The sequence below is a fragment of the Pseudorca crassidens genome, chromosome 8, assembly GCF_039906515.1.
Source record: "Pseudorca crassidens isolate mPseCra1 chromosome 8, mPseCra1.hap1, whole genome shotgun sequence".
NCBI classification, from domain to species: Eukaryota; Metazoa; Chordata; class Mammalia; order Artiodactyla; family Delphinidae; genus Pseudorca; species Pseudorca crassidens.
The window spans coordinates 58,363,641-58,389,095 of record NC_090303.1 but is presented as its reverse complement, the minus strand read 5'-3'; the positions used below and the strand labels follow the sequence as shown (position 1 = coordinate 58,389,095).

General features: G+C 38.1%; 1 protein-coding gene and 1 long non-coding RNA gene across 4 annotated transcripts in view; both read left to right on the top strand.

Annotated features, from left to right (window-relative positions):
* Window positions 1-25,455, top strand: part of SKAP2 (src kinase associated phosphoprotein 2) — a 304,301-nt gene that overhangs the window by 123,842 nt on the left and 155,004 nt on the right. For 2 of the 3 annotated variants that reach the window (XM_067746564.1, XM_067746565.1), the window contains exon 1: window positions 21,251-21,526. In XM_067746564.1, coding sequence (XP_067602665.1) covers window positions 21,460-21,526 — 67 coding nt within the window. In that variant the 5' untranslated portion in view covers window positions 21,251-21,459. Of the gene's footprint in view, window positions 1-2,694; window positions 2,871-21,250; window positions 21,527-25,455 lie in introns of those variants that run through there. The other variant, XM_067746566.1, reaches the window with a different exon arrangement.
* Window positions 6,135-18,638, top strand: LOC137229115 (uncharacterized). Its single transcript, XR_010945540.1, has 3 exons — window positions 6,135-6,420; window positions 7,821-7,889; window positions 18,090-18,638. It is a non-coding gene; the product is annotated as an uncharacterized lncRNA (long non-coding RNA).

Genomic DNA, 25,455 nt, shown 5'->3' with positions numbered 1-25,455 from the left:
TGTGGAGGATGTGTTGACAGGTAATTTCTTTTCCAGAAGGAAGCAAATAATGTTTAAAATGTAAAAATCAAGAAATAACTGTATTAGCACATTATTTATAAAGTTGATGTAAACACCAAAAGAAATGGCTAAAAGAACTGAAAGTGGTTACCACAAGGAAACAGAAGTAGGAACTGGGAAAGGGTGGGCTAGAGGACTTTTTGTCATGTTTTACTTTTAAAAGGATGTGCATGAATTACTTTGATCAAAATTAAATTTAACTTTAAAATGTAATGCATTTATTGGCCCATCGCCAGTTAAATGTTTAGCAGAGATCAGTTAAATTAGAAATGGGATGGACCTAGTGTAATAAAGGCACATACCAGGAAGCAGAAGGTGATGCTATTAGGAGAGGTGAGATTTATATTTCTAGCTCTTGTACATTTTTTTTTTTTCCAGGGCCAGTCTTGGCCACATCTTTGATCTCACATCATAAACTATGTTAGTTGAATATTTAGTACATTTAGAAGCTGTACTAACTTGTATGGGACACTAAGGTCTGTATAACACGTCACTACTCTAGCACACTAAATGCTATTGTCTCAGCCTGGGTAAGTTATTGCATCTTCGGTGAGTGTCTCATTCAGTATCCAGGGGTACTTTGACCCACTGGAGGAATATTGCTGCATTGCTTATTGAATACATGTATGGGTGGGAGATATTTCTGTAGGTCTGTAGAATTTAAATTCACAGTCTCCTGAGTAAAGATGATGTCCAGTTCAACATTCTGAATTGCATCTAGCAATTGTTATTGCTCAATAAATATTATAGTAGTAATGCTTGGAGGGCTGGGATGCTTGCATCTTGGACAAAACCGTTGCCAGTTGTGTGGAAATGAGCTCAGACTGCGGTCGTATTTCTAGCTGACTCTCAAGTGTTGCGCCTGTGTTCGGCTGCTCATCATGGGGTGCTTCTACGGCTTTACTTCCCAGGGCAGTTCAGCTAATGTGGATCTCAGAGCTCTGAGACAGCTGCAGCTTCTGCTTTACGGATTGTATGCAGTTTTTGTAATCTGTACTAATAAGCTGGGGAGGTGGATGGTAGGAGAGAAAGGAGTAGTGTAAGAAAAAAGAGTTGTCAGACTTCTGCATCCTCTTTTCTGTTAATTCATTAAAGAATTCGAGCAGCTGTTATGCACAAAACACAGTGCTAGGCTGGGGATGCAGAGCTACAAAGACACAACCCCACACCTCAAGGAGTGTACAGTTTCGGTGGAGAGACAGAGTTATGAATGCTAATTATAGTATCAGGCAGAATGCTCAAGAAGAGCATGTCTGTGGGGTTACAGGATCTGGATTTCAATTCCCCACTTACTAACTGCCTGGCTTTAAACAAGTTAATCTTGTAGAGGCCTCTATAAGATGGAATAATAATGGTGATGATTAAATGAGTTAATGCTTGCTTAGCAAAATGTTTGGCACATAGTAAGGCCTTTAATAATAATAATATAATAATAATTTTATTATAAACAAGCAAAATGTCATGGGAGCAAGGTGGAAGGAGTTTCTACTCCTACTGAAGGAGTTGCTATTGGGATAGTTTACTAAGGAAGTGGCAACTGAGCTGACAACTAGAGGATGAACAGGAAGAAAGAACAGATGGAAGGGGATAGTATTTCAGCATTTCAGAATCAGGGAACAGTATGAACAATGACACAGAGATATGAACGTTTTTAACTTATTTAGGAATCAGGTTTGCTTGGGGGATTTGTAGTGAGGGGTAATGTTAGAAAGTGAAATGAATCCAAATTGGGCTGTACCTGGAATGCCATAAAAAAGACATTCAAATGTTATGCGGCTGGTAGAGATAAAAGTTAAGAAGCTATTAGTTGTTACCCAGTTGAGAGGAGATGAGGGCACTTGTGTGCTTTTCTGTGGACATTGGGAATGTGGGAAAAACTGGATACCACCAAGTGCCTGGGAGGACTGTCTTGCCATTAGCTAAGGTGGAACCCTAGAGGAACATCTGGTTTACAAGGAAAATAATGACTTCTGTTTTAGAAATTGATGATTGTTTTAGTTCTCAAGCTCATTAAAAAATTATTTTCTCAAGAAAAGATTTCTTAAATCAATGATTATATGATTATATGAAAGCTAAAGTTTTGTGTAGCCTCAGAGGCAATAACATATGAATAATCTGACTTTCAAGTAGCCTATGTGCCATGCCAGGAAGTCATATAATATGTAATGAATTATGTTATATACTTTCAACACAAGAATCCATTAGCAATATTAACATGTCAGACACTCTCTACAACCCCTTCAGCATCCCCTCATACCTTAGCAGGAAGTGTAGCATCTAAGATATGATTGCTGATAATTTAGCAGGAAGAATATCTCTTCACACTTGTGTTTATTTAGCTTTCCATTTGCTAGAGTTACCTCCTATGCATATTTAAAGAACTTGTTATTGGCTTATGTATAAGGCATGCATCAAGAACTGTTATTAAACATTCACATAATGCTAAATTTGGTTGAAAGTCAGCAAATTGAATATAGAACAAGATCTCCCTTTTGGATGGCTGCACTTTTATTCTCACACATAGATTCACCCTGGGATGTACCCTTGAATTCAGTGGGTATTGTACATGCCTCAGGCTGGAAGAAAGGGAAATACCAATTCACTTACAATTCTTTTTGATATTTATTTTTACAGAGACCCAGTTTGGTGATTTCTGTTAATACCATCAACTGTGACCTAGAACGCTAAAAGAAGATGAGCTGACCAGGAATTTGGATGAAGGGATTTAATGGAGCTGAGTGGTACAACATTCCTTTTGAGAAGCATTTGCCTGCACCTTGAATCAATCCTCCAAGATTAAATGAGTTTAGGTAACAATCAGATATTTTCCCACCAGCTTGCAAAACAGCTTACTTCCCCTGCTCCACCCCAGTATTTCTAAGGTCAGTAAGAAAACGTCAGAGGCCTATATCTGGTAATTGTCAATTATGTTTTGTTTCCCTGCTGGGCCCTTTCAACGCTAGAGTTACTGCAGGATTGGTCATTTCATTCATTCATTCAACATTTTTTGTCCTCTTCCTGTGTGTGAGGCACTGTGCTAGGTGCTATAAACCAGGAGCTGAGGATACAGAGTTTAAAAAGATCTCTGCTCTCATGGAACTTAAATTCTATTGGGGGAAGGCAAATCATAAAATCAAATAAATACTTTTAAATACTACGAAAAAAAATAAAACAAAGTAAGAGATAGTGATTGGATAAGAGGCTGCTTTAGATAGGGAAGTTCAGGAATGGCATTATCTGAGGAGGCAACGTTTGAGCAGAGACCTGAAGAAGAAGAAGCCAGTCATATGAGCATCTGGGGAAATATAAAAACTTAATTTGGTGACAAGAGCAGTAGTATGTACTTGGTTAAGAGGCAGCACATCACTGATGTAAGGAACTAGTTACTAGATAAGGATGGATGGAGAGCTTGCAGTTAATATGGGTTTAAAGCATAAACTACATTCAAACAACTGTTTCCATTCCCTTAGGGAAAATAAGGAGTAGTGAAGCAAAAAACAACACCCCTTCTCCTATTCTTGGTCACAGAATTTCTAGGTAGACATATAGTTTAGAACCACTGTATCAGCTCTGCATGGCTTATATTTGGACTGTAATATGAGAGAGAAATAAACTGCAATCTTTTTAAATTTGCCAGTATGTTGGATTGTGTTATGCATGTGATCTGTATACTGACTAATATACAGTAGGTTAAAATAATGCATGGGGTAGCGATAAGATTGAAAGAAATTTTGAGAAAAGGAAAAAAATCCCACGTGTCAACCAACTTTTTAAATACAACTATCTTTTTTTTTTCTTTTTCTTTTTCTTTTTTTGCGGTACGCGGGCCTTTCACTGCTGCGGCCTCTCCCGTTGCGAAGCACAGGCTCCGGACGCGCAGGCTCAGCGGCCATGGCTCACGGGCCCAGCCGCTCCGCGGCATATGGGATCTTCCCGGACCGGGGCACGAACCCGCATCCCCTGCATCGGCAGGCGGACTCTCAACCACTGCACCACCAGGGAAGCCCTAAATACAACTATCTTAAAACTTGTATATTATCTTCCGAGACTCATCCACGTGCACATTTTAACATAATTGTAATGAATTTACATACCATTTGACATTCTGCTTTTTCAGATTTAATCCTATATGTTACATATTCTTCTCTGTTTTAACGTAGTTGTCATAGTTATTTTTAGCAGCTTTATACCATTATAAAGTGTTGCTGTACTATAATTTACAAATTCATTCAAGGGATAAATTTTTAAAAATTAGTTTTATTAGTAATCTAGTTGTTGATTTTTTGATGAATCTGGTTTGGTCTTTGAGAGTCTCTTAAATACTTAGCTTGAGCCTGAAATGTATACCTGGTAGGAGGTAAGTAGAATAAACAATAAATGTTAGCTGGCATTATTATTATTGTTATTAGGATTGGACTCCATTGTCTATCCCTAGAGATGGAAAAGTCAAGAACAAGATCTGGTTTGCAATGGCAGGTGGGGTGAGTTGGAGGACGATGATGCAAACAAACTTTAATGAGCTGTAACCAATCAATACTCGTTTGCCATTTGTAAGACATCTAGTTGTTAGTTGTAAAATTTATACGTTGTGCTCATTCTTCAGATGTTCTGGGCTGCAGTGCCAACCCAGTGCCAAGCCTCCCTCTGTTACTTTAACCATGTCTCCTCTCCCTTTACTTGAATTGCTTTACCCCATCTTGGACATTCAGTGTTTCCTCTGTGTGGTTTCAGGACATATGTGAGCTTGCTTAGAGTTTTGGGTGTCCTAATAGAAATGGAACACTAAGAAGAGCATTTCACAAAAAAGCTTTTAAATTTCACATTTAGTATTGTTTTAGCTAACAGTCTAATATGGCATTGAGTGGAGATGATAGGGTTTCTCATGTTGGTGAGTTCTTGATGGTAGAATAATCAATTAATTTGGGAGTATTTCTGGTAAAAATATATTTTAGAATTTTAAAATTAAATTTATTTTTGTTAGAGTGATATTTTAATTAACATTTTATATAGGTAATATAATCACATTATTTCAAAGACCAAAGAGTATAAAAACACATATAGCGATGTCTCCCCCAAACATTCTCATCTGTCCAGTCCCTCTACTCCCCTTGTAATGAATCATTGTTCATACTTTTCTTCCCTACAGAGTTTCCTGATGTATATATAAGCAAATATAAATATATTTTCCCTCTTTTTTTCACACTCTTCTGTATCATAAGAAGCATCTTTTGAAGAAATAGATTTTCAGTGTATTATCAACACATAAAGTTTAATAGATAAAAGTAGTTTCTGGTAGTATTATAGGTGTGATAATATTTCAAGGGCATATTCAGAGCCTAGAATTTGGAATTATTTTCTTCTTTGAAAGTTCATTGAAATAACACTATAAGGAAATTTCACATGATGTACTTTATGCTGCTAAAACAAAAGAACACAAATGGTCAGGATACAACTGGAAAATGTGTCAGATTTCAAAGTCCAGGTTTTCACAGCTGTGCAGTACTTACAGCCCAAGTGTGTACGTCACTAAGGCATGAATATTGTTGCTGGCTACCCTATAAAAGATGTCATATTTCAGGTTGGCACTTTGTCATTTCTGAAGTCTGATATCAACAGTTAAGATCTAAAATCATTTATTTTAAGAGCATAAAGGGCTGATAATATCATATGATACTCTTGCCTGTAACAGAAACCCCAACTCAAAGTGGCTTAAATGATATGTAAAATTTCTTGGTTCATATAACCCGAAGTCCAGTGGTAGATTAAGCTTCTGGACTGATTGATATAATAATTCAATTCACCAAGGATCCATGTTCTTTCTGTCTTTGCTCTCTGCTACCAGCGATGTCTACATTAACTTCAGGTTGATTTTTCTCATATCTGTACTTCCCATAGGAACTGGGATTATTCACTTTTCTTTGATGGAGTGGTGTGGAGCGGGGAGAGGCCAGCAAGGAATACTGAACATCAAGGAACTCTGGGGAACTGCCCCGTAGTTGAGACTTGGGAATGAACCACCGTGTGTGCACCCGATGAACTTTACAATGACTGGACAGAGAGCAATGTGAGCACGTGGGTTTTTTTCGAGACTGCAGTGTATCTTGTTTAAGATCAGGAGTGCAAGGTCAACTTTAGCTGCACATTGGAATCATTGGGGAGATTAAAATTGAAAATACTGATGCCCGAGTCCAGTTCCCAGAGATTCTGATTCATTTGTCCAGGGCTGGAGTCCAGATATTAGAATTTCAAAAATGTTCTTCAGGGGATTCTGATGAGTAGCCAGGACTGAGAACCATCTTCTAGGAATGAAAGAAGTCCAGTACTCTTAGGAAGAATAAACCAGAGAAGTCAAACACAAGAGTAAGTTTTATTTTAATTCCTAATGAGATAATCATTATCATCATCATTGTCATCATAATAAACATCTCACATTTATTAAGCACTTAACATAAAGCTAAAAATAGTCATTATTTTAATGAAAATAAAGGCAGAATCAGACAACGTACATTTTTACAGTGATAACAAAAATAAGGAACGAGAAATACCTGTACCATATTGCACTCCTTTCTTTACTAATTAACAGCATGTTTGCTAATCTTTGTACATTCTAGTTGCCCCAACTCTTGAATCCACTCCTTTCCCTCTATTCCACTCTTCCTACCTTAAATCAGCACATTACAATCTTTCACCTGTGTCATTGTGGAGTCTCCTAGCTGGGTTTGGTATTTCTTCCCTGCACTCTTTCACAAAGCTTCCAAATGAACTGTCTCTTAGTAAAGCTATTATCATATCAGTAACATTATCCCTTTACTAAAAAAATTTCAAATTCCTTTGCCTGGTCTTCTAATGCCTGTACAGTATATGGTCCAAATCTACTTTTTTAGTCTTATCTCACACTTTCCTCTTTTATTCACTCCATGCTTTAGTCAAATTGAATTAGTCATGATATCATAAACACACTTTGCACATTTACCCATTAACGCTCTGCTTAAGCTTACTTTTACATATACAGGTATCCCCTACATTTTGAAAGTTCACTTTATGGCACACTGTTTTTTTGAAAGACTTACATTAGTACCTGTTTTAGCTAACTGAAAGAAATCCAAAGAGGATTTTTGCTTTTTACCAAAAAATAAGCAAAAAGCAAAAATAGTGTTAAAGCATGTGTTTCGTAGTCAGCTGTTATAGAGGCAGTGCATACCCCAGGCAGTGAGAGTTCCCCGGGAACTACACTCAGCATCTCAGCATCAGGCCACCATAGCTTTCAACTGTGTCTGTGAACATCTGTGCTTTATCTCAATTTACTTTGTGCCTCCATTAGCAAGATGTGTCCTAAGGTAATTGCTTCTTTGCTTTACACAACTGTGGCTTAGGAAAGGTTTCATAGGAACACCCTACTCTTGCATAGCAAGGGAATCCTGTACTATTTTCTCATAATTGAGCTGGAAGAAGTATTACGTTTATCAAAGAGCCATAGCACTTTAACTCAGTTTATCATGTGGCATATATCTTGTTGTACTGTGAATATGGTGATGTCTGTGTGCCACTTGCCTTATAGACTGACATCTTTGCATCCTCTTCTTTGCTTATATTTGTTGAATGGATGAATGAACTTCCCAGTTTCTTCTTCTTATGAACTTTAGTTCTGCATGTTTCTGTGGTTCCATACCACTTTTAAAAGTTTAATAGGAGGGACTGGTGATAAAAATGTCTCCCGTCTCAGCTGGCAGCGTGATAATGTTTAATTATTTTCTGACTAGTTCCACAGTTACTATTTACAGGCATACCTTGGAGATATTGCGGGTTCGGTTCCAGACCACCATGATAAAGTGAGTGAGATGAATTTTTTTGTTCCCCAGGGCATACAAAAGTTATGTTTACATTATACTCTAGTCTATTAAGTGTGCAATATCATTATGTCTTAAAAACCAATGTATATACATTAATTTAAAAATACTTTATTGCTAAAAAATGTTAACCATCATCTGAGCCTTCAGCAAGTTGAAATCTTTTTGCAATAGTAACATCAAAGATCTCTGATCACAGATCACCATAACAAATATAATAGTAAAGAAAAGGTTTGAAATATTGTGAGAATTACCACAATGTGATACAGAGACACAAAGTGAGCAAATGCAGTTGGAAAAACGGTGCTGACAGACTCGCTCATCGTAGGATTGCTACAAACCTTCAATTTGTAAAACACCCACTATCTGTGAAGTGCAATATAGCAAAGTGCAATAAAGTGAGGTATACCTGTACTGAATACCTGTTGTCTGCCAGACATACAAATATAATCTGTAATTCCTACAACAATCATCTCATTCTTATCTTTCAGACAAGTAAACTGGTACTCAGGGTAAATAGCTTGCCCAAGCTCCTCCATAAATTGACAGAGCTGAAATTCCAGACTTGCTCTGTTTCTATCCAAAGCCATACAGGACAGGGTTAAAGCTGAAAATAGAGATGGAGGCTAGATATCAGGGTACCGTTTTGGTTTTTTTTGTTTTGATTTTTTAGCTCATCTGGACAAAGTCAGATTCCCATCTGCTCATCCACACATCAGTCTATTATGACTTTATTCCAAGTTCTACCAGGAAAGCTACTTCTCATCCAAATGTACAATTAAACAAACAAACAAAAAAGCCAAATCTGCATTAGATACCTTGAATCCAGCCCAATCCAATTCTGCAGAAACCATCAGAAACCATTAGGATTTAATAACGGGGATTGAGAGGCATCAAAATGGGAGAATACAGAGCTGTTAATGAGAAAAATTTCACAGGGTAAACAAAATTGGTATGAGAGCTCAGCCTCTAAATTCAGTCTTTTTCTTGTTACTTACATATTCATAGGATATAGAGGTTTTGCCTACATGACCTCAAACTTTCAGTTTCAAAGTGAATTTGACTTTGTTACCTGAATATTCCCCAAATAACCAGATTTATTTTTAGCCTTCGATATGTTTACCTAACATTTTCACTTCTCATCCAGAGACAGCCTTGCAGAAAACTATGAACATCAGTTGAATAAAGACAATTCCAGTCCTGTAGGTTTAGACCTAGAAAATTAAATTTAATGGGAATCTGACAACCTAGCTCTAAAGCTGTTACTAGAACAGGGTTATTATTTAGTTCAACAAAGAGGACATCCATTTTTCTTACTCAAATGTGTCCCTGTACTATAAATTCCTGTCCTAAGTCACTCTTGTGAAGGCCGACTGTGAAAATAAGTGGTAACAGCAGCCAGGAAGAAGCCTCTTTTAAAACCCTTGAGTGAGAACTATGGGTCCAATTTGATTTGACAGCCTAAGGGACATTAGGAGAGACAGTTCTGGCCATCAGATTTTTATGGTAGAGCAGAGATGTAACTTTAATTCTCATATAAGCTTCAACTAGTTTTTGGATACTCTATAGAGTGACTGTCACACTTAAGTTCAGGACTGAGATTTCCAGAGTCAGAACTGCTCTGCACCTCAGTTGCTTTTTTGTCTCTCAAGTAATAACGCACAACTAGACAAAGTGGCTACCCAGGTACCACAGAGATTTTGTGATGAGATGTGAAACTAAAGATAAAGCATTTCCTAGAATCTCTAAGATATAGGAACTGCATTTTTTCCAGTGTGATATGCCTTTTATTAGTGAATACCTTTATTAGTCTTCATAACTGTAGGCTAATGAGTCCCAATAGACACATATATAGAAAGGATACCAAATTGGTCATAAATATAACTTTTCCTCTAAGTCAGGGAAAAAATTAGGTGACCAGAATAGTTGGCTGATATTTGATGCTTACCAGGTTCTCAATATTCAAACATTTAAAAATAATTTTCTATAGGCTTTACTTATTTTCTTCCCCCATTAGCTTGAGAGTCAGTGGCTAGATAATGTTACCACAAGGTAGGAAGTTTAAGTTCAGTTCATAGCACAACACGGAGTTACTGTTGAGCAACTTAAAGTCTCTTTATTTTTGTTTTTGTTTTTTTATTTTTTTATTTTTATCTTTGCGGTACGCGGACCTCTCACTGCTGTGGCCTCTCCCGTTGCGGAGCACAGGCTCCGGACGCGCAGGCCCAGCGGCCATGGCTCACGGGCCCAGCCGCTCCGCGGCATGTGGGATCCTCCCGGACCCAGGCATGAACCCGTGTCCCCTGCATCGTCAGGCGGACTCTCAACCACTGTGCCACCAGGGAAGCCCCTATTTTTGTTTTTTGATTTATAAAATTGGAAGATTAATATCTTGATCTCAGAGGAAGGCTGTGAAAGTAAATTAGATTAATAACCAGTAAATATGGAAAGGCTCTGAGCAAATGAACAAAGAGTTATTAAGTATATTTGGTTATAACTATGTTTAAGGAATACTGGAATGTAAATTAGTACAAACCTTTTAGAACGCATTTTGGAAATCCCTATTAAAATTCAGAGTAATAATATTAGGGAAAGGTAAAGGCACTTTTACTTTTCACTTTATACCAGTTTGATACTTTTTTTTTGCATGAGAATGTGCTACATTATCATTTTTAACTAAATAATTTAAAATAAAGAATACTGTGCTATTTTTAAAGAAGGAATTCTTAAAGGGAAGTGAATCATTAAAGTTTGTCTTTATTCCTTAGAGCAGTTGGAGACCAACCAGTTACATATTTCAGTATTAATTTTTATTTTAGAATGGTAACATATTAATGGCTCAGTGTCCCATGATAACAGCTTCAACATAGACTATCATATTCTGTATTCTGAGCATAGGATATGAAAGTTCAAATAAAAATGCTTCTGGTCAGCCTAAAACACTTTTAAGAAATTCTCAAATGTCTGTGTCTTTCCTTCTCAGATTTCTTCAAGTTGCACTCTAACTGCTAATGTCAGGGAGAGCAACAAGGAGAACCAGAGCAAAAACTACTTCCAAATCTTCATTAGTGCAGTGATAAATAACCTTCCGAAAGTATCTGCTATTACAGGAATTTTTGGAAAATCTTGAGGGGGAGAGGGAAAAAAAAAGAAAAAATTAAAACCAACCCAAGAAAGGACCAGCTTTAGAGTATTTTTTTATAAACAAGCACTTTCATCCAATCATTTTGCATAATACATTCAAAATGCAAAGTAAATGTGAAGGTTCCATTCAATTGCAGTTAAATTTATGATTAATACATTTGCTTTGGTTAGTCAGTTGATCAGCTAATGCTCTGCTTTTAGCTAACAGAGAGTGGATTCTACACCTAAGCCCCTCTAAGAAAATGCAATAGTAACAATTACTATTTAGTTTTTAAAAATATTGGCAACCCATTTCTGAGCCTCCTGGCAAATATGGAAAAAAAAAAACAGGTGTAGATTAACTTTCCCATTATCTGGAGCTTGAAACAGATTGCTAATCTTTCAAGTTCAGAAAATGCCACAACTAAATTTGTGAAGAAAGGTTTTATCAAACCAAAATGGAGAAACAAGGTACTAGACTTTAACACGCAAGAACATTCAATCAGGGGAGATGAGCAAAGGTGCTAGCAGCATGTGTCAAACAGAAAGTAGAGCTATTCCCTAAAAGTTTTTTTTTGAAAAATGTATTTTCTAGGATTTCAAAGCTTAGTGCTGATGTAGACTTTGTTCTGCTGTTATTCAGCAAAAAGAAACATAGGCAACATCTGTGGCAGACTGCTAGTTATTTCCTCATAGCTACTTCCAGACTAACAGAATTCTGAGCTGAGCATGAGGTCACCCTGAATAAATACTTTCCAGACCCCTTTGAGCTAGTGTCGCCACGTAACTAAGTTCTGGCCAGTGAGATGTAGATGGAACTGTCCTGTGGCAGCTTGAGAACCTTCCTAAAGAAAAGGCTAGTACGTGTCTTTTGTCATTCTCCTTTGACACTCCTCCATCTTCCTGCCGGGAACATAGATGATGCCATCTTGGACAATGAAGTTGAAACCTCACCTACAGAAATTTTATTCTAAGTATAAATAAGGAAAAAATGAAACCATTTTGGCAATCAGGGAGAACTTTAGAGATTTCTAGACCAATAATAAATGAAATAGTGCCCTCTGACCTCAGAGTCTCAGTAAGAGAATGAATATGAGTACTGCATTGGAAAAAGTTTAGTGAGTGGATGGTGAGATATAAAAAGCAGGTTGGAAGGCAGACTGGCATGAATTTGAAGTTGGAAAGAAACTCAGGGAGGTTCATCAAGGCTGGACTGGCATAGTTATTGCCTTTGTAAATATGATGTTTTCAAACTGCATTCGTTATTCAAGCCTGGAGTTTAGGAATGATGGTCTCAGTAGTTTTTGTTGAAGGAATATGTGTTTTGATGTATGAAGAACTGTTTAACAGTTATATACAACAATAAGGAGACTAAAGTCATAGGCATTCATGTATTTTCTACAAATAGCTTTATTTACTAAAATGATATTTAGTTGGTAGTAAGATTACGTATGCTGGTTCTATTGATTATTTAGAAATCTCTTATTCAGATAATAGATTTTGTAGGTGTATATTAGTTTCCAATTGCTGCTGTAACAAATTACCACAAACTTAGGGGCTTGAAATAACACAAATGTATTATCTTACAGTTCTGGAAGTCAGAAGTCCGAAATGACTTTCACTAGGCTAAAATGAAGGCTAGAGGCTCCAGGGGAGAATCCTTTTCCTTGCCTATTCTAGCTTCTAGAGGCCACCTGCATTCCTTGTTTGTGGCCTCTCCCTCTATCTTCAAAGCATCTTAAAATCTCTATGCTTCTGTCATCACATTTCTTTCTCTTACTCTGACCCTCCTACCTCCCTTTTATTAGGACTCTTGAGATTATATTGGGTCCACCTGGATAGTCCAGGATAATCTCCCTATTTCAAGATCTTTAATTTATTCACCTATACAAAATACCTTTTGCCATGTAAGGTAACATATTTACAGGTTCTGAGGATTAGGATGTGGACATCTTTGGGGGACAGCCATTATTTGGCCTACTGCATTGTGGTAGACTGAATTACTCTTCCAACTCTTCGTTCTTCCCCAGAAATAGGACTATACATCCATATCCTTTGCAGTAATTTTGCATTGTCCTCTTTTGCTTAAGGAGTATTTCCCCACCCCTTGGCTCTGGGATTGACCATGTTACTTGCTTTGGCCAATGAGATCTTAGCAGTTTTGATGCAATCAAAGGCTTGAAAAGTGCTAATGGGACTGGGCATGCTCTCTTGCACCTCTGTCATTGCCGTGACAAGAACATGCCCAAGTCAGAGTCAAGTGGAGTAGAGCTGAATAGTCCTAGCTGAGCCCAGCCTGGATTAGTTAACCTTCATCTGATCATTGGCCACCCCACAGATCTCTGAGAATTATTGTTAAGTCAGTGAATTTTGAGAGAGTTTATGCTTCATTTTTGTGGCAATAGCTAACTGATACAGTAGAGATCTTGGATTTTCCTCTTTCCTGTTCTTATTCTCCACCTATGGTTATTTCACTGATAGATAAATAATTGCTTTTTTGGTGTGCCTAGATTATTAAGAAGCACATGCCTTGATGTTAACTAATCTTATTGTGGTAACTATTTTACATTATATACATATGTACATGTATGTATACATATATACATTTTAAACCTATCCAATGTTATATGTCAATTATATCTCATTAAAGTTGGAAAAATTAAAACAACAACAACAGCAAAACTCCGCAAGCCTTACCTGATTGTAGGAGAATAAGGACAAATATACTTAATTTTTTGTCACTATAGTGAAGGTCATTTATACTTATGTGGATCTACCCAGTAGTTTTCCAGGTCAGTTTTTCTTTTCAACCAAAGCTGAGATATATGAAAAAAGGACAAAAATTAAATGGGGGGGGGGAAGGTGGGAAAGGAATGGAAGAATATCTGAGTATAGTAATATACAAGCAAATTCTTGGAAACTATATAAGGTAGTGCTTAAAATTCTGTAAAATTTTTTTATTTGTTTGCTAGTAGAGGGACACTATAGAAGAAAGGGAGAATTTGTTTGAGCCTTTTAAATTTTATTTAATTTTATTCTTATCGGTCTTAAAGTAATCATTTGCAAAACACTGTTTAATATTGACAACTTTGAAAGTCACTGAAAAAAATTAAATGGCAGCTTAATGTTAACAGCTGTTATGGTTACCAAATCCATCAAAGCCCCTCATGAATGTATCAGGCACAAACCCACTGAATTCTGTTGCTGAAGACAGCTTGGTATTTTAAAATTGCCTAGTGAGAATAGATGTACTATAATAAGCGGAAGGACTCCGAGCACAATAAAGGCTCGAGACACTCTGAATCTTTACATATAGAAAGAAACCTACACCAATTTCTAATTGTTTAATGTTCTAAAATCTCTGCCAACTTAGCGATAAAATGATGTCTAGAAATGTATTAGAAAATTATGCTTCATCTAAAGTCATGTTTTTAATAAGTACAATAACATAACAAAAATAAAATAAATTCCTGTAACAAAAATAATTATTATAGGTAAGGGTAGGGAAAATTGAGTAAATAGTTCATGTGGAGTCAATGATTGAACTCGGATTAGTTCAATCAGAGCTCAAATGTGAGTCCATCAAAGTTTAAATAATAAGGCAGTTATGCTCTTCAGTTTCAGCCTTCTAGAAGACTATCTTCTCAGTAAATGTTGGTAAGGCTGTTGTGGGGACCAGAGGTACCCTAAAGAAACTGGAGGGAACACAGTGTGAAATATGCCCGTGAACACCTTGCTTGCTTTACATGGCTAGTCCCAAAACCATTCCTTGGTAGGTCCATGCAGCCTGCCCTCTCTCAGGATATTTTAAATTCTAAAATACTGTCTCAGTTATCATTCATCCAAAACCACATTGTGCTTAATCCAGGTATTATACAAGACCTGACTCCTCAAACTAATCTAGACTGAGGTGCAAAGGGAAAGAGTCATCTGTCCACTCTCCCAAGTCTCTAATTAGTACAATTTCAGGAAGTGTAGGTCAGGATCATCTGGGGGAATAGGGTGAACTGGGGATGCTTAAATTACACCAGTGACTTTGCATTATTATCTCTCAGGTTAAGCATGAGGATAACTCTCCCTAAGTCTATTATTAGCCAAGCATAAAATAGAATTTTCAAGGTCACTCACTCGGGCCTCTGAGTAGAAAGTAGAGATTCTGATGACGAGAATTAAGGGGGAGGATCAAAAGTTCTTGTCTTTTTTATATACCTGCTCACAGAGTAACTGTACCAAACCACAGAGGAGTAAAAGAGGAGAGAAGAGGGTCTGTTTTCAATTTTATATAGTAAAAAAAATGAGCATTTTCTTGGCATGTTCCTAGTGCCCATACTCTGAGGATCAAGCCTGATAAGTAGAAGGCAAGACGGATTTGGGTCCATCTCTTCTCTGGAGATCCACCTAGAATATAATACCAGCCTATAAATCAACACTACAAGAGTAAGGCAGAAGCCATAGTCCAAGAAGGCTAGAAGGAATCAAAACAAACATGTCCCTTTACTAAAAGTAGGCAAGGTAAAAGGCTTGGTCTCAGAACCCAGGCAGGAGAAACTCAGTTACTAGAACTGGGATATAAGATCAGAGTCAGATTAACAGGGCTGACCTTACAATGGTAAAGTCTCTGAGTATTGAGAATCTGGATAGGGGAACCAATTTCAGTTAAATCGAGAAGAGAGCTGTTACCTGGGCAAAGAATCCAGTAGCTTCTGACAAGCCCAAAATGTGATGGACAGATCTCTTACCTTATTCCTAATTTGTAGAACCCTAAAGATATACAGCATTTTGTTAAGAGCTCAAATCCAGTCTACATTGAATTCTTATTATTCTTATTTTAAAATGATTGACTGGAGCAGCAAAACGCCTGAGTATATGTTTGTGTGTATGCAAATGAGATGGAAAGCAAAAGAGAATAAGTTTCCTTATCTCACTAAATTCATAAATTATACTAATAGGATTAGTAACTATGACCTAAAAACTCAAAAGACAGGTTAGTGAGCCATATCTACAAGAACCTGTTGATACAGGTTGGGTTCTGTATCACATCTTTTTTTAAAAAAATATTTTATTTTATTTTTGGCCGAGCTGCGCGGCTTGCAGGATCTTAGTTCCCTGACCAGGGATAGAACCCGTGCCCCCTCCAGTGGAAGCGCAGAGCTTCAACCACTGGACTGCCAGGGAAGTCCCCACATCTTTTAAGGGTAAATGACTTCACATTCCAGAATTCCAGTGAGAATATGATTTTTTTCCTGCTGACTGCCACACAATGATAAACTCATACCTACCAGTCCTAGAATATTCAAATGAAGAAAGGGATAAAAATTTAGAAAGTAAAAACACGTCTTCATTTCTAAAAACTTTGAAAAGAGCTCTTACTAGATGACTTAAATTTAGGACATAATAGGTTTTAAAAGTTTTAAAAATGTATTAGGCTGCAAAATAAATACAAAATTTCAACTGCTTCCTTTATCTAATCCACTCTTATAATACAAGTGTATGCTTGGTGGCTTTGCAATCTGTCAACCTATATTTCCTGGAATTCCTTTTTCTATTTCCGGTTAGGGTGGGCACAAAAGAGATTCTTGTGTGAGATTTGCAGAAGTGAAGCAGCAGTCATGTTGTAGCTCACATATATTGTTGCTTATCTTCTGGCTCACTTCATTGGCTTGAGGCAGCAGCCAGACCTGCAACTGCTCCATCTTTTGCTAGATCCTCCTTTCAGGTCTCTGAATCATGAGTCCAGTGTGTGTTTAACCCTGCAATGAAGGACCCCAGCTTCTGCAGGGCGTAAGTACTACCAAGGTCAGAGGCAGCAAGAGCTAATTTGGGTTTTATGTTGTCCTCATGAGCTATGCTTCTGCATTCCAGCTTGTCATAAATCTCCTTCATCTTCCCTTCCTGACTCTGCTCTGTTGGACTTCAAGCTCCAACATCAGATGCAAAGATAACAGCCTTACAGAGACAGTTGAACCACCTTCCACAATTGTGTAGGGTCAAATCGCTGTAACAAATTCCTTTATATTATCTATCTATCTCTATTTCCATTCTAGTGGTTTTGCTTCTCTGATTGAACCCTGATAGAAACTGGGATAGTGACAGTACAAAATGAAAAGAGGTCTTCTGATCCCCTAAGGCCATTGGCAGGAAGCAGGTCAAGAAAACTATTCAAATGATGGCCTTCCCTGGTGGCGCAGTGGTTGGGAGTCCACCTGCCGATGCAGGGGACGCGGGTTCGTGCCCTGGTCTGGGAGGATCCCACACGCAGCTGAGCGGCTGGGCCCGTGAGCCATGGCCGCTGAGCCTGCACATCCGGAGACTGTACTCTGCAACGGGAGAGGCCACAGCAGTGAGAGGCCCGTGTACCGCAAAAAAACCCAAAAAACAATTCAAATGAAAACATAGACTACCTTTCACAGAAAAGGAAGGATGACTCAGAGTGCAGAATTGAGATCTGTGGAGAAGTTATTCCAGGTGGGAGTATAATTTTGTCCTAATCAAAGAACCTGCGACATTTTCCCAGCTGGATTTCAGAATTGCTATGAATCAGTAATCTCTGTATACTTCTTATTGTTCCTGTCCTCTCTGAACAGGAATGTCTATAGTGGTTATCCTATGCCTGTCCCACTGTTGTAATGTTATATGGGGAGCAGATAACTTGTCTTTTTACTTGATATGTCTTTAGATTGAGAGAACTGTACTCGAGGAGCTTTATTTAAGAAGCATCATCCACACTTGGACTTGATTTAGATGATGAGACTCTGGACTTTGAGCTGATGCCATAATGGGATGAGACCTTGCACATAGCTTTGGGAGGGGATGGGTGTATTTTGCACTGGGATAGATGTGAATCATTGGGAACCAAAGGGCTGACTATGATAGCCAGCTTCCAGTATGGCTCCAGTGATTCTTACCTCCTGGTGTTCACAGCCTTATGCAGTCCCTTCCCTCTATATACCAGGCCTGGTTTGTGTGACCAATAGAATATGACATTAGTAAATTATGCCTCTTCTGATATTAAGTCATAAAGACATTGCAGCTTCTGTCTTGGTTTTGGATACCTTTTAGATCACTTGCTCTTGCCATGTTAAGAAGACACTCAAGCAGCCCTGCAAAGTCCATGTAGTGAGGAACTGATGCCTTTTGCCAACAGCAAAGGGGATGGAGAGCTCCAGCCAACAGTACTGTGGGTGAACGTTCTTCAAAGCTGATCCTCTAGCTATGGTTGAGTCTTTAGATGACTGCAACCCAGCCTATAGCTTGACTGTAACCTGAGAGACTCTGAGCCAGAGCCATCCAGCTTAACTGATCATGGATTTCTGACCATCAGAAACTGTGTGAGATACTAAATGTTTGTTTTAAGCTAAGTTTTGTTATGTAGCAACAGATAACTAATACAGTGCCTAAGTATAAATATAATCTTTCTTCCACATGCCTATGAAAGCCAAATAAAGATAAGAGAGGTAGAGAAAAGTAAATTGTTTTAGCTCACTGTCTTGTTTTTTCTTCAGTGTTCAGATTCTTTTAAAACTAAGCCTGTGGGCAAATACTTATTCAGCTAAGCTAAATTTGAAAGATGTAAGGAAAGGAGGTTAGCTTTAGTAATAAGGAAATACACATGTTCACACACACACATCTGCTTTGAACTAAAGGATTTACTTTTGAGAAGTCAAATCATGAGATTTTTCCAGAATCCAGTCTGTGCATAATGGTAGGGAAGCTGCTATCTCTCTCAGGTTGAGATTTAAAGTGTCATTGATTATTCCTTTTTACCTAATATGACTAGTTTAAAATGTAAGGTATGATTTGATTTCCTTCCTACTTTTTGTTATGGAAACATTTGGAAATGAGAAATAAGAATATATTTCTTCTAGCCTCTATTTCTCTTTGTGTCTTATAATCAATTTCAGTAACTTTAACAATAAACAGTAAAAATGATAGAGTATACAAAGCATTGCCCAAGTAAATCCATCATGAACCTGTGTCTGAGAATGGTTTCCTAAATAGGGGAAATGTGTTTCATACAAAGAGTCCATTTTGTTATTGCCTTTTTTTTTTTTGCGGTACGCGGGCCTCTCACTGTTGTGTCCTCTCCCATTGCAGAGCACAGGCTCCGGACACGCAGGCTCAGCAGCCATGGCTCACGGGCCCAGCCGCTCCGCGGCATGTGGGATCTTCCCGGATCGGGGCACGAACCCGTGTCCCCTGCATCGGCAGATGGACTCTCAACCACTGCGCCACCAGGGAAGCCCTGTTATTGCCTTTTTTATTTGGACTACTAGATGCTATATATTTTAAGGCAATCCTAATAGTTTCCTGTCTCTCAATAACAAGAATGACTTGTCATAATGAACAGTGGAGACAGTGTCCATTTGATCCACTGCAGAAAGCTGTCTATTTCATACAAGAGTAAATCACCTCAGTTCCTTTGTGGAATGAGTGGAGTGTAAATAAATAAATGAGACGTAAGAATTTTTAAAAATATGGTCAGTTCTATCAGAAAGAAACAAAGGATAGGAACATTTGGAGGCCTGGCTTAATAAAAAGTGTGACAAGATGAAGAATTGTATGTGATAGCTGTAAAGGGAGGAAGAATCCTCACTAATATAGTATGTCCATAAAATAGTTTCTTCCTTCTTTAAGAAGATAATTTTGTAGTTTAAGAATAATAATTCTCAATTCTTTGAAGTTGGAGGACTTACCTTGTAAAATGACTCTTTATTCACTTTTACCTCCACCAAAAAGAATTCTGATTTTCAGCAATTTTTCTATAATTGATCACAGTTCTAAATCTGAGTAGGAATTTCAGATTCCATTTTAGGGAATAGGTTTGTTTTGGGGTGTCTTTTTTGTTATTTTGCACATTTTACTTCAATTGTAAAGTTTTTGTCTTTTTTGTTTTGTTTTGAGAGAACTCCAAAATGTTCTAATTTTTCCTTTTACAATTAGTATTTGGTGTATTTCTCAGAGAATTATACAAAAATGACTTGTATTTGACTACTTAATTTTTTACTATTACTGTCTAAGATTTTTTGGTGTGAAATATTAATGGAGCCATTGCTCTGTGTCATGTTTTGGGTTCCAGGTGGGGATGAAACTTACGACAAATTTTGTGCCCTACAGGAGCAAGAAGGAATCACCTATGGGGCTTGTTTAAAATGCAATCAGTAAAGTCCCATCCTAAACAGACAGAATCAGAATTTCTGGGAGTGGGACTTTAGAATCTGCATTGTCAATAGGTTCTCAATGTGATTCTAGCAAACTAAAGTTTAAGGAGCATTGATCTAGTGAGAGTTGGAGGGTAGAGGAATAAACAATTTCCATTGTTATTGGAGCTGCAATACAATCTTCAAAATACAATAGTGGCATCTAGGAAAGACCTTTGCCATGGCGGTTCTTATCTGAAGAAAAAAAAGTGTTTATTTATTTACTTATTTTCTTTCACACACACACACACCTTTAAAAGCACCAGAACATATCTTTTAGAGAAAACCTGTAAGAAGATTTGGAGATAGGAGACAATAAGTATGTATTGATTAAACGATCAGGTTGGAGTGAACAGATTTTATAATTCCATTCTACTAATCACCAGCAATTTTCTTTTTGATGCTTATAGGTAGACAGTGGTATCTGTGTCTATTTAGCTTTGTGTTTGTAACTAGACCTCCCTGCTCTTCGTAGTGGGGGAAATCAGTCACCCCAAAAATCTAAATTAGGTAGAAAAGTAGTGTAAGAGCCAATCAGAGCGCTCTCTGGAGCAGCTCCAGACTGGCTCCTGAAGGAGGACTGGCTGAAGATGGGACTTTGTTGCCATCATGCAATCGGACAAAGAAGGCCATAATAGTTTAGGGCGGTCGAAAATTCCATGTGGGGTACTGGGCGAGGTGTTACACCTTGGCGGGGCTGATTAAGGTCCAGGAAGTCTCTCGATCGGAAAACCTGGAGGCACTACGGATACCTTATTTTCCGGGACCGTGGAGAAATGGTCAGCAGTTGCGGGGGTACCAGTGACAAAAATGGCCGAAAGGCACCTCAGGCGCTGGATCAGGTGATGCAGCCGCACTCCACTCCCTTCCCACCAGCCGCTCCACCTCCCGCGCCCTTACGTAGGGGTGGGTGTGGCCTGCCCCGGGGCTCTTTTTCGTAGGCGAGGAAAACCGAGGGTTACACATGCGCAGTTGAGGCCCCTCTGGCCCTTCGGGCCTCCTCCCCGCCCACTGCCCCGCCCCGAATTGCCGGGCGGGGCTGGGCCGAGAGTCCAGCAGCCTTGGCTGGGGCTTCAGTGACTTCCTTGTTGTGAGCGTCGGCCCGGCAGTGTCCGGACTCGTAGCCCCGCTGTCCTCACCGGGACCCCTAGCCCAAGTCGCAGCCGCAACCCCAGCCGGTCGAGTCCCCTTTCAGCGCAGGTCCTTTCCCCGCACGCCCCGCGCTCCCTAACATGCCCAACCCCAGCAGCACCTCCTCTCCCTACCCCCTCCCCGAGGAGATTAGGAACCTGTTGGCAGGTAAAAAGCGGGAAGGGGGCGGGTAACGCGGCGGGGGCGGGGGCGCGGGGACGGCGAGCCGGTGGGGACAGAAGCGTTCGGAGTCTCTCCCTTCCTTCTCCGCTCTCCCCACGCCTCCTGCCCAGTGGGAGCGGGACTGGGAGTGGGGAAGTGGGGTCTGAGAATGGGAGTGGGCGTGTGTGTTGAAATTTGGTGCGAGGATGGTGGGGACCTTCTTGTCGGCTACACTAACGCGATCAGGACAATTCTGTATACGTCGTGAAGACGCTGTGTGTGTGTGTGTGTGTGTGTGTGTGTGAGAGAGAGAGGGAGAGAGAGAGAGAGAGAGAGAGCAAAGAGAGAGAGAAGGAGAGAAAGAGAGAGAGAGAGAGATCAGAGACCAAAGGGTTTGTCATTTCTAAAACTCCCATTTTTCTTCAACATTCAGTCCACCCATATTTGAGACCTTCGAAGAGAACCTGACTCTCAAATAGCCACTTGTCTTCAGCCTGAGTAACATGTTAAAACAAAAAAGGAAGGATGTGTTAAAGTCCAACTTCCTGTGTCACACGATTAAAGTACAGTACTTCATCTTTGCACCCTCATCTTCCCCTTTTCAGTTTAAAATTACCATTTATAGGAACTTAGGAATTAAAGATGCATTCTTCAAGGCTGTTATGAATCCACTGCTAGTTCATTAATATACTTGATATGGAGATGTGTATTTTCACTAAGGGCTGTTAAAAAATTTGTATTTCTGCACAAGGTAGAAAAGACAATACATCTGTTTTAGGGTAGCACAAATCTTACCTATCCTGCTGCTCTGGAATTCTTCCCATTATTCACTTTGTCATGTGTACATCAGAATTCTGAATTTTGATTAAAAATTTTTACTTTTCTTTAGTTGTTTCTTTAGTATCCTTCAATATTGGTCATGAATAAGTGGATTAAAAGAGTTTCTCTTAGATGCCTGTGTTACAATTTGCTTATTTTAACTCTTAAAGCAGTGTTTAAAATGTGACATTATAAGTAGTAAGTTACTGTTAGAGCACTGTGAGACCAAATCTTATATGCTGTTACACTATTTTGGTGGTTAGCATCTTGAATATGATAGAGAAAATAAAACCAATAGTGTATGAATGCAGACATGTTTATGTGAACATGATTGCAGTGTGGTGAATGCATTTGTGGTGGGACAGTGTTTTACTCTAAGAAATGCTTGTTGTCATTAATGGGTACCACTAAGGGAAATATTGAAAGAACTGTAGGGGCTGAGTTAAGGCAGCTTTTATTCCATTCTATGCGAGTTTCAAGTGGATGCTGATTTTGTTTTACTGCAGTTAACATTTTTGTTGTTACTATGCTGGAATTCCTTGCTTAGAATATTATTTTAGTCACCAGGTCAGAGAACTGTTTATCATAACTCTAAAAATAGATGTCACCATTTTCAGGATATTCTAGGTGTGAATTTTTGAGTTTAGGAAGTAAACTGGGTAACCTCTGGGTACATGCTTTTGAAGCTTGACAGCTGCACAGTAGACAGTTTGCTGTCTGGATCCATAGTCATACATTTGCAGATAGTATGGTATATGGGTTATGGGACTCTTTATTCTCTGATCCCCATAGATTACAAATATTTCATGTAGCCCTTATTTACGTAATTTAATTGAAAGCTCAGAATTAAATAATATTTAAATTATCTGCCATTGCTAACTTCCTATATACTTTAGCCATCTCTCTCTTTAATCAGATAATCAGATAATAATACCTACATAATGTCTAAAATCAGCGTTTTAAAAATCATTTTATTGACATTTTCAGTATTTCACACTTTTTTAGTATATGTGCTGCCGAAGCGAGCACAGTATTTCACACTTTTAAAGCAAATCACATATTAAAACACATGAAGTATTAAAAACAAATAATAAAACACTAAAATTTTGTTGATCACAAATTTGACTTATACTTTATTTTCAGAGGATATTTTCAAGAGGTATGGCTGTGAGGAAATATATATGATATAAATTGTAAAGAAATGAAACAAGTGAACCAGTGTTTTTCAGTTTTCTTTTTAAACTAATCATTCAAAGAAAATGGTTAACATTTTATGGTTGACTTTAATTAAAATCTTTTTTTGAGGTAGGAAAGGTTTCAAGAATAAGTGCTCTGAGCAATTTTTTTTTTCACATTTTTTTATCCAAAAAATTCTGTTGGATTGTGCATGACCATTTGCATCATTCAAGTGTTTGGGCAATAGGACATGGTTAGATTTAAAATTATTAAAACTATAGAGGAAGAGTTGACATTGGTTTGAATTTTAAAGATATTGCTGGCTTACCTAGTTCTTTCTTTGAAAGTAAGAAGATATTGGCAGTGGTGGTTGTAGCTAACAGTTGAGCACTCTTAGAATGCATGGTGCTATGCTAGAATTCCAGGGTACAGAAGATAAGGAACTAAACTTTTCAGGCATTAAAATCCCTTCAGAAGAAAAGAATATAAAGTCAAAAGATAACGCCTATTAAAAAAGATGTTTTGAACATTTCCCATTGCGTTCCATGTTCCCTTTATCCAAATCATTATGCCATATGTGTTAAATGTTTGACGTTTCAGCTGCTTGATAGAGGTAGGTGCTCAAATGTATTCTTATCAATTTATTATTCTCTTTATTTTTTCCTCTGATTATATCTGTTTTAGGCTTCCTTTTCAATATTTGTTCCCCCCTCCTTCTGATTCCTTCCCTTTAAAAAAAATTCTTTAGAAATGCAAAAATCCATAGAGGTTATCATTCTTACCTCACATTTAATGATGCTCTTGAAAAAGTGGCTATATAGTTTGACCATTAGTTATTTTTATTTCTGTGGAATCAGTATATTAAATATTGATAGCCTATACTTTTTATAAAAGTGTTGAATTATTTTCTTGTCCCATGAATAGAAAAAGGTTTACAGATTTTTGTTGTTAAAAGTAAATTGGGAACTGCCGTATGCACTCCAGGCAACCTTTAATTTTTTTTCACCACAATGGAAGAACAGGTTTAGCTGGGATAATTAGAATCAAAGGATTATCCCAAATCTTGTCCATTTAATCTTCTCCCACATCCAAATATTTTGACTAGGATGAACAGCAAGAATAATCTTGATTTATGTGAGTTTTTCCTCCAGGCAGGCAAGAAAGTGAGAGGAATTAGAACCACTGCTCGCCACCCCCCACCCCCAATCCCCTTGATTTGTTTAATCGCCCTTTGAATACTGGACTCTTGGTGGTTTGCAGTTAGATATTCTCATTCATTTGTTTTAGGACAACAATATTTAAAAAGGAAAGCTGTAAGAAAATGTTAGTTTCTTTTTATTGAGTTAGAAAATGAAACCAATGTTGAAGAAAATGATGGTTGTTTGTATACTCTGAAAAATCAAACCCAAACCAAACAAACAATAAACACAGTGGTGTGTGCAAAGTGCCCCTGAGATTTTGTTCACTTGGCAGTCTTGATTAGAAATATTGCATTTTCCTCTATTGAGGATTTCCAGGACATTTTTAAAAACCTTCACACATAATTGATAATCCCTTTAGGGACACTAGGTAAAGAACGGAATTCAGTTGAGATAGAGGTCGAATTTTTTTCAATGCTGAGAATAGTGTGGTTTGATTTCGACCCTTCCAAAGTTCCATTTATAGTTTGGTCAACATTTCGGTTTTATTTTTCTTATGAGAATCATTTATGGTGTATCTAGTGTCCCATAACTTCCTTCTGGGGCATTGGCTGAGTATGTAAAGGGAAGAGTGCCACCTACTGAGTCAGCAATAGTCACCTACTTCTTTAGCACCTGGATTTTCCTATAGAGCAAGAACAAGCCTGCCCCATTTTGGCAGTAATAACTAATGAGTTTAAAGTTGATATGAGAACCTTTGATCTTGCAGTGAAATCAGTCCATGACACCTCTAAGATTTTT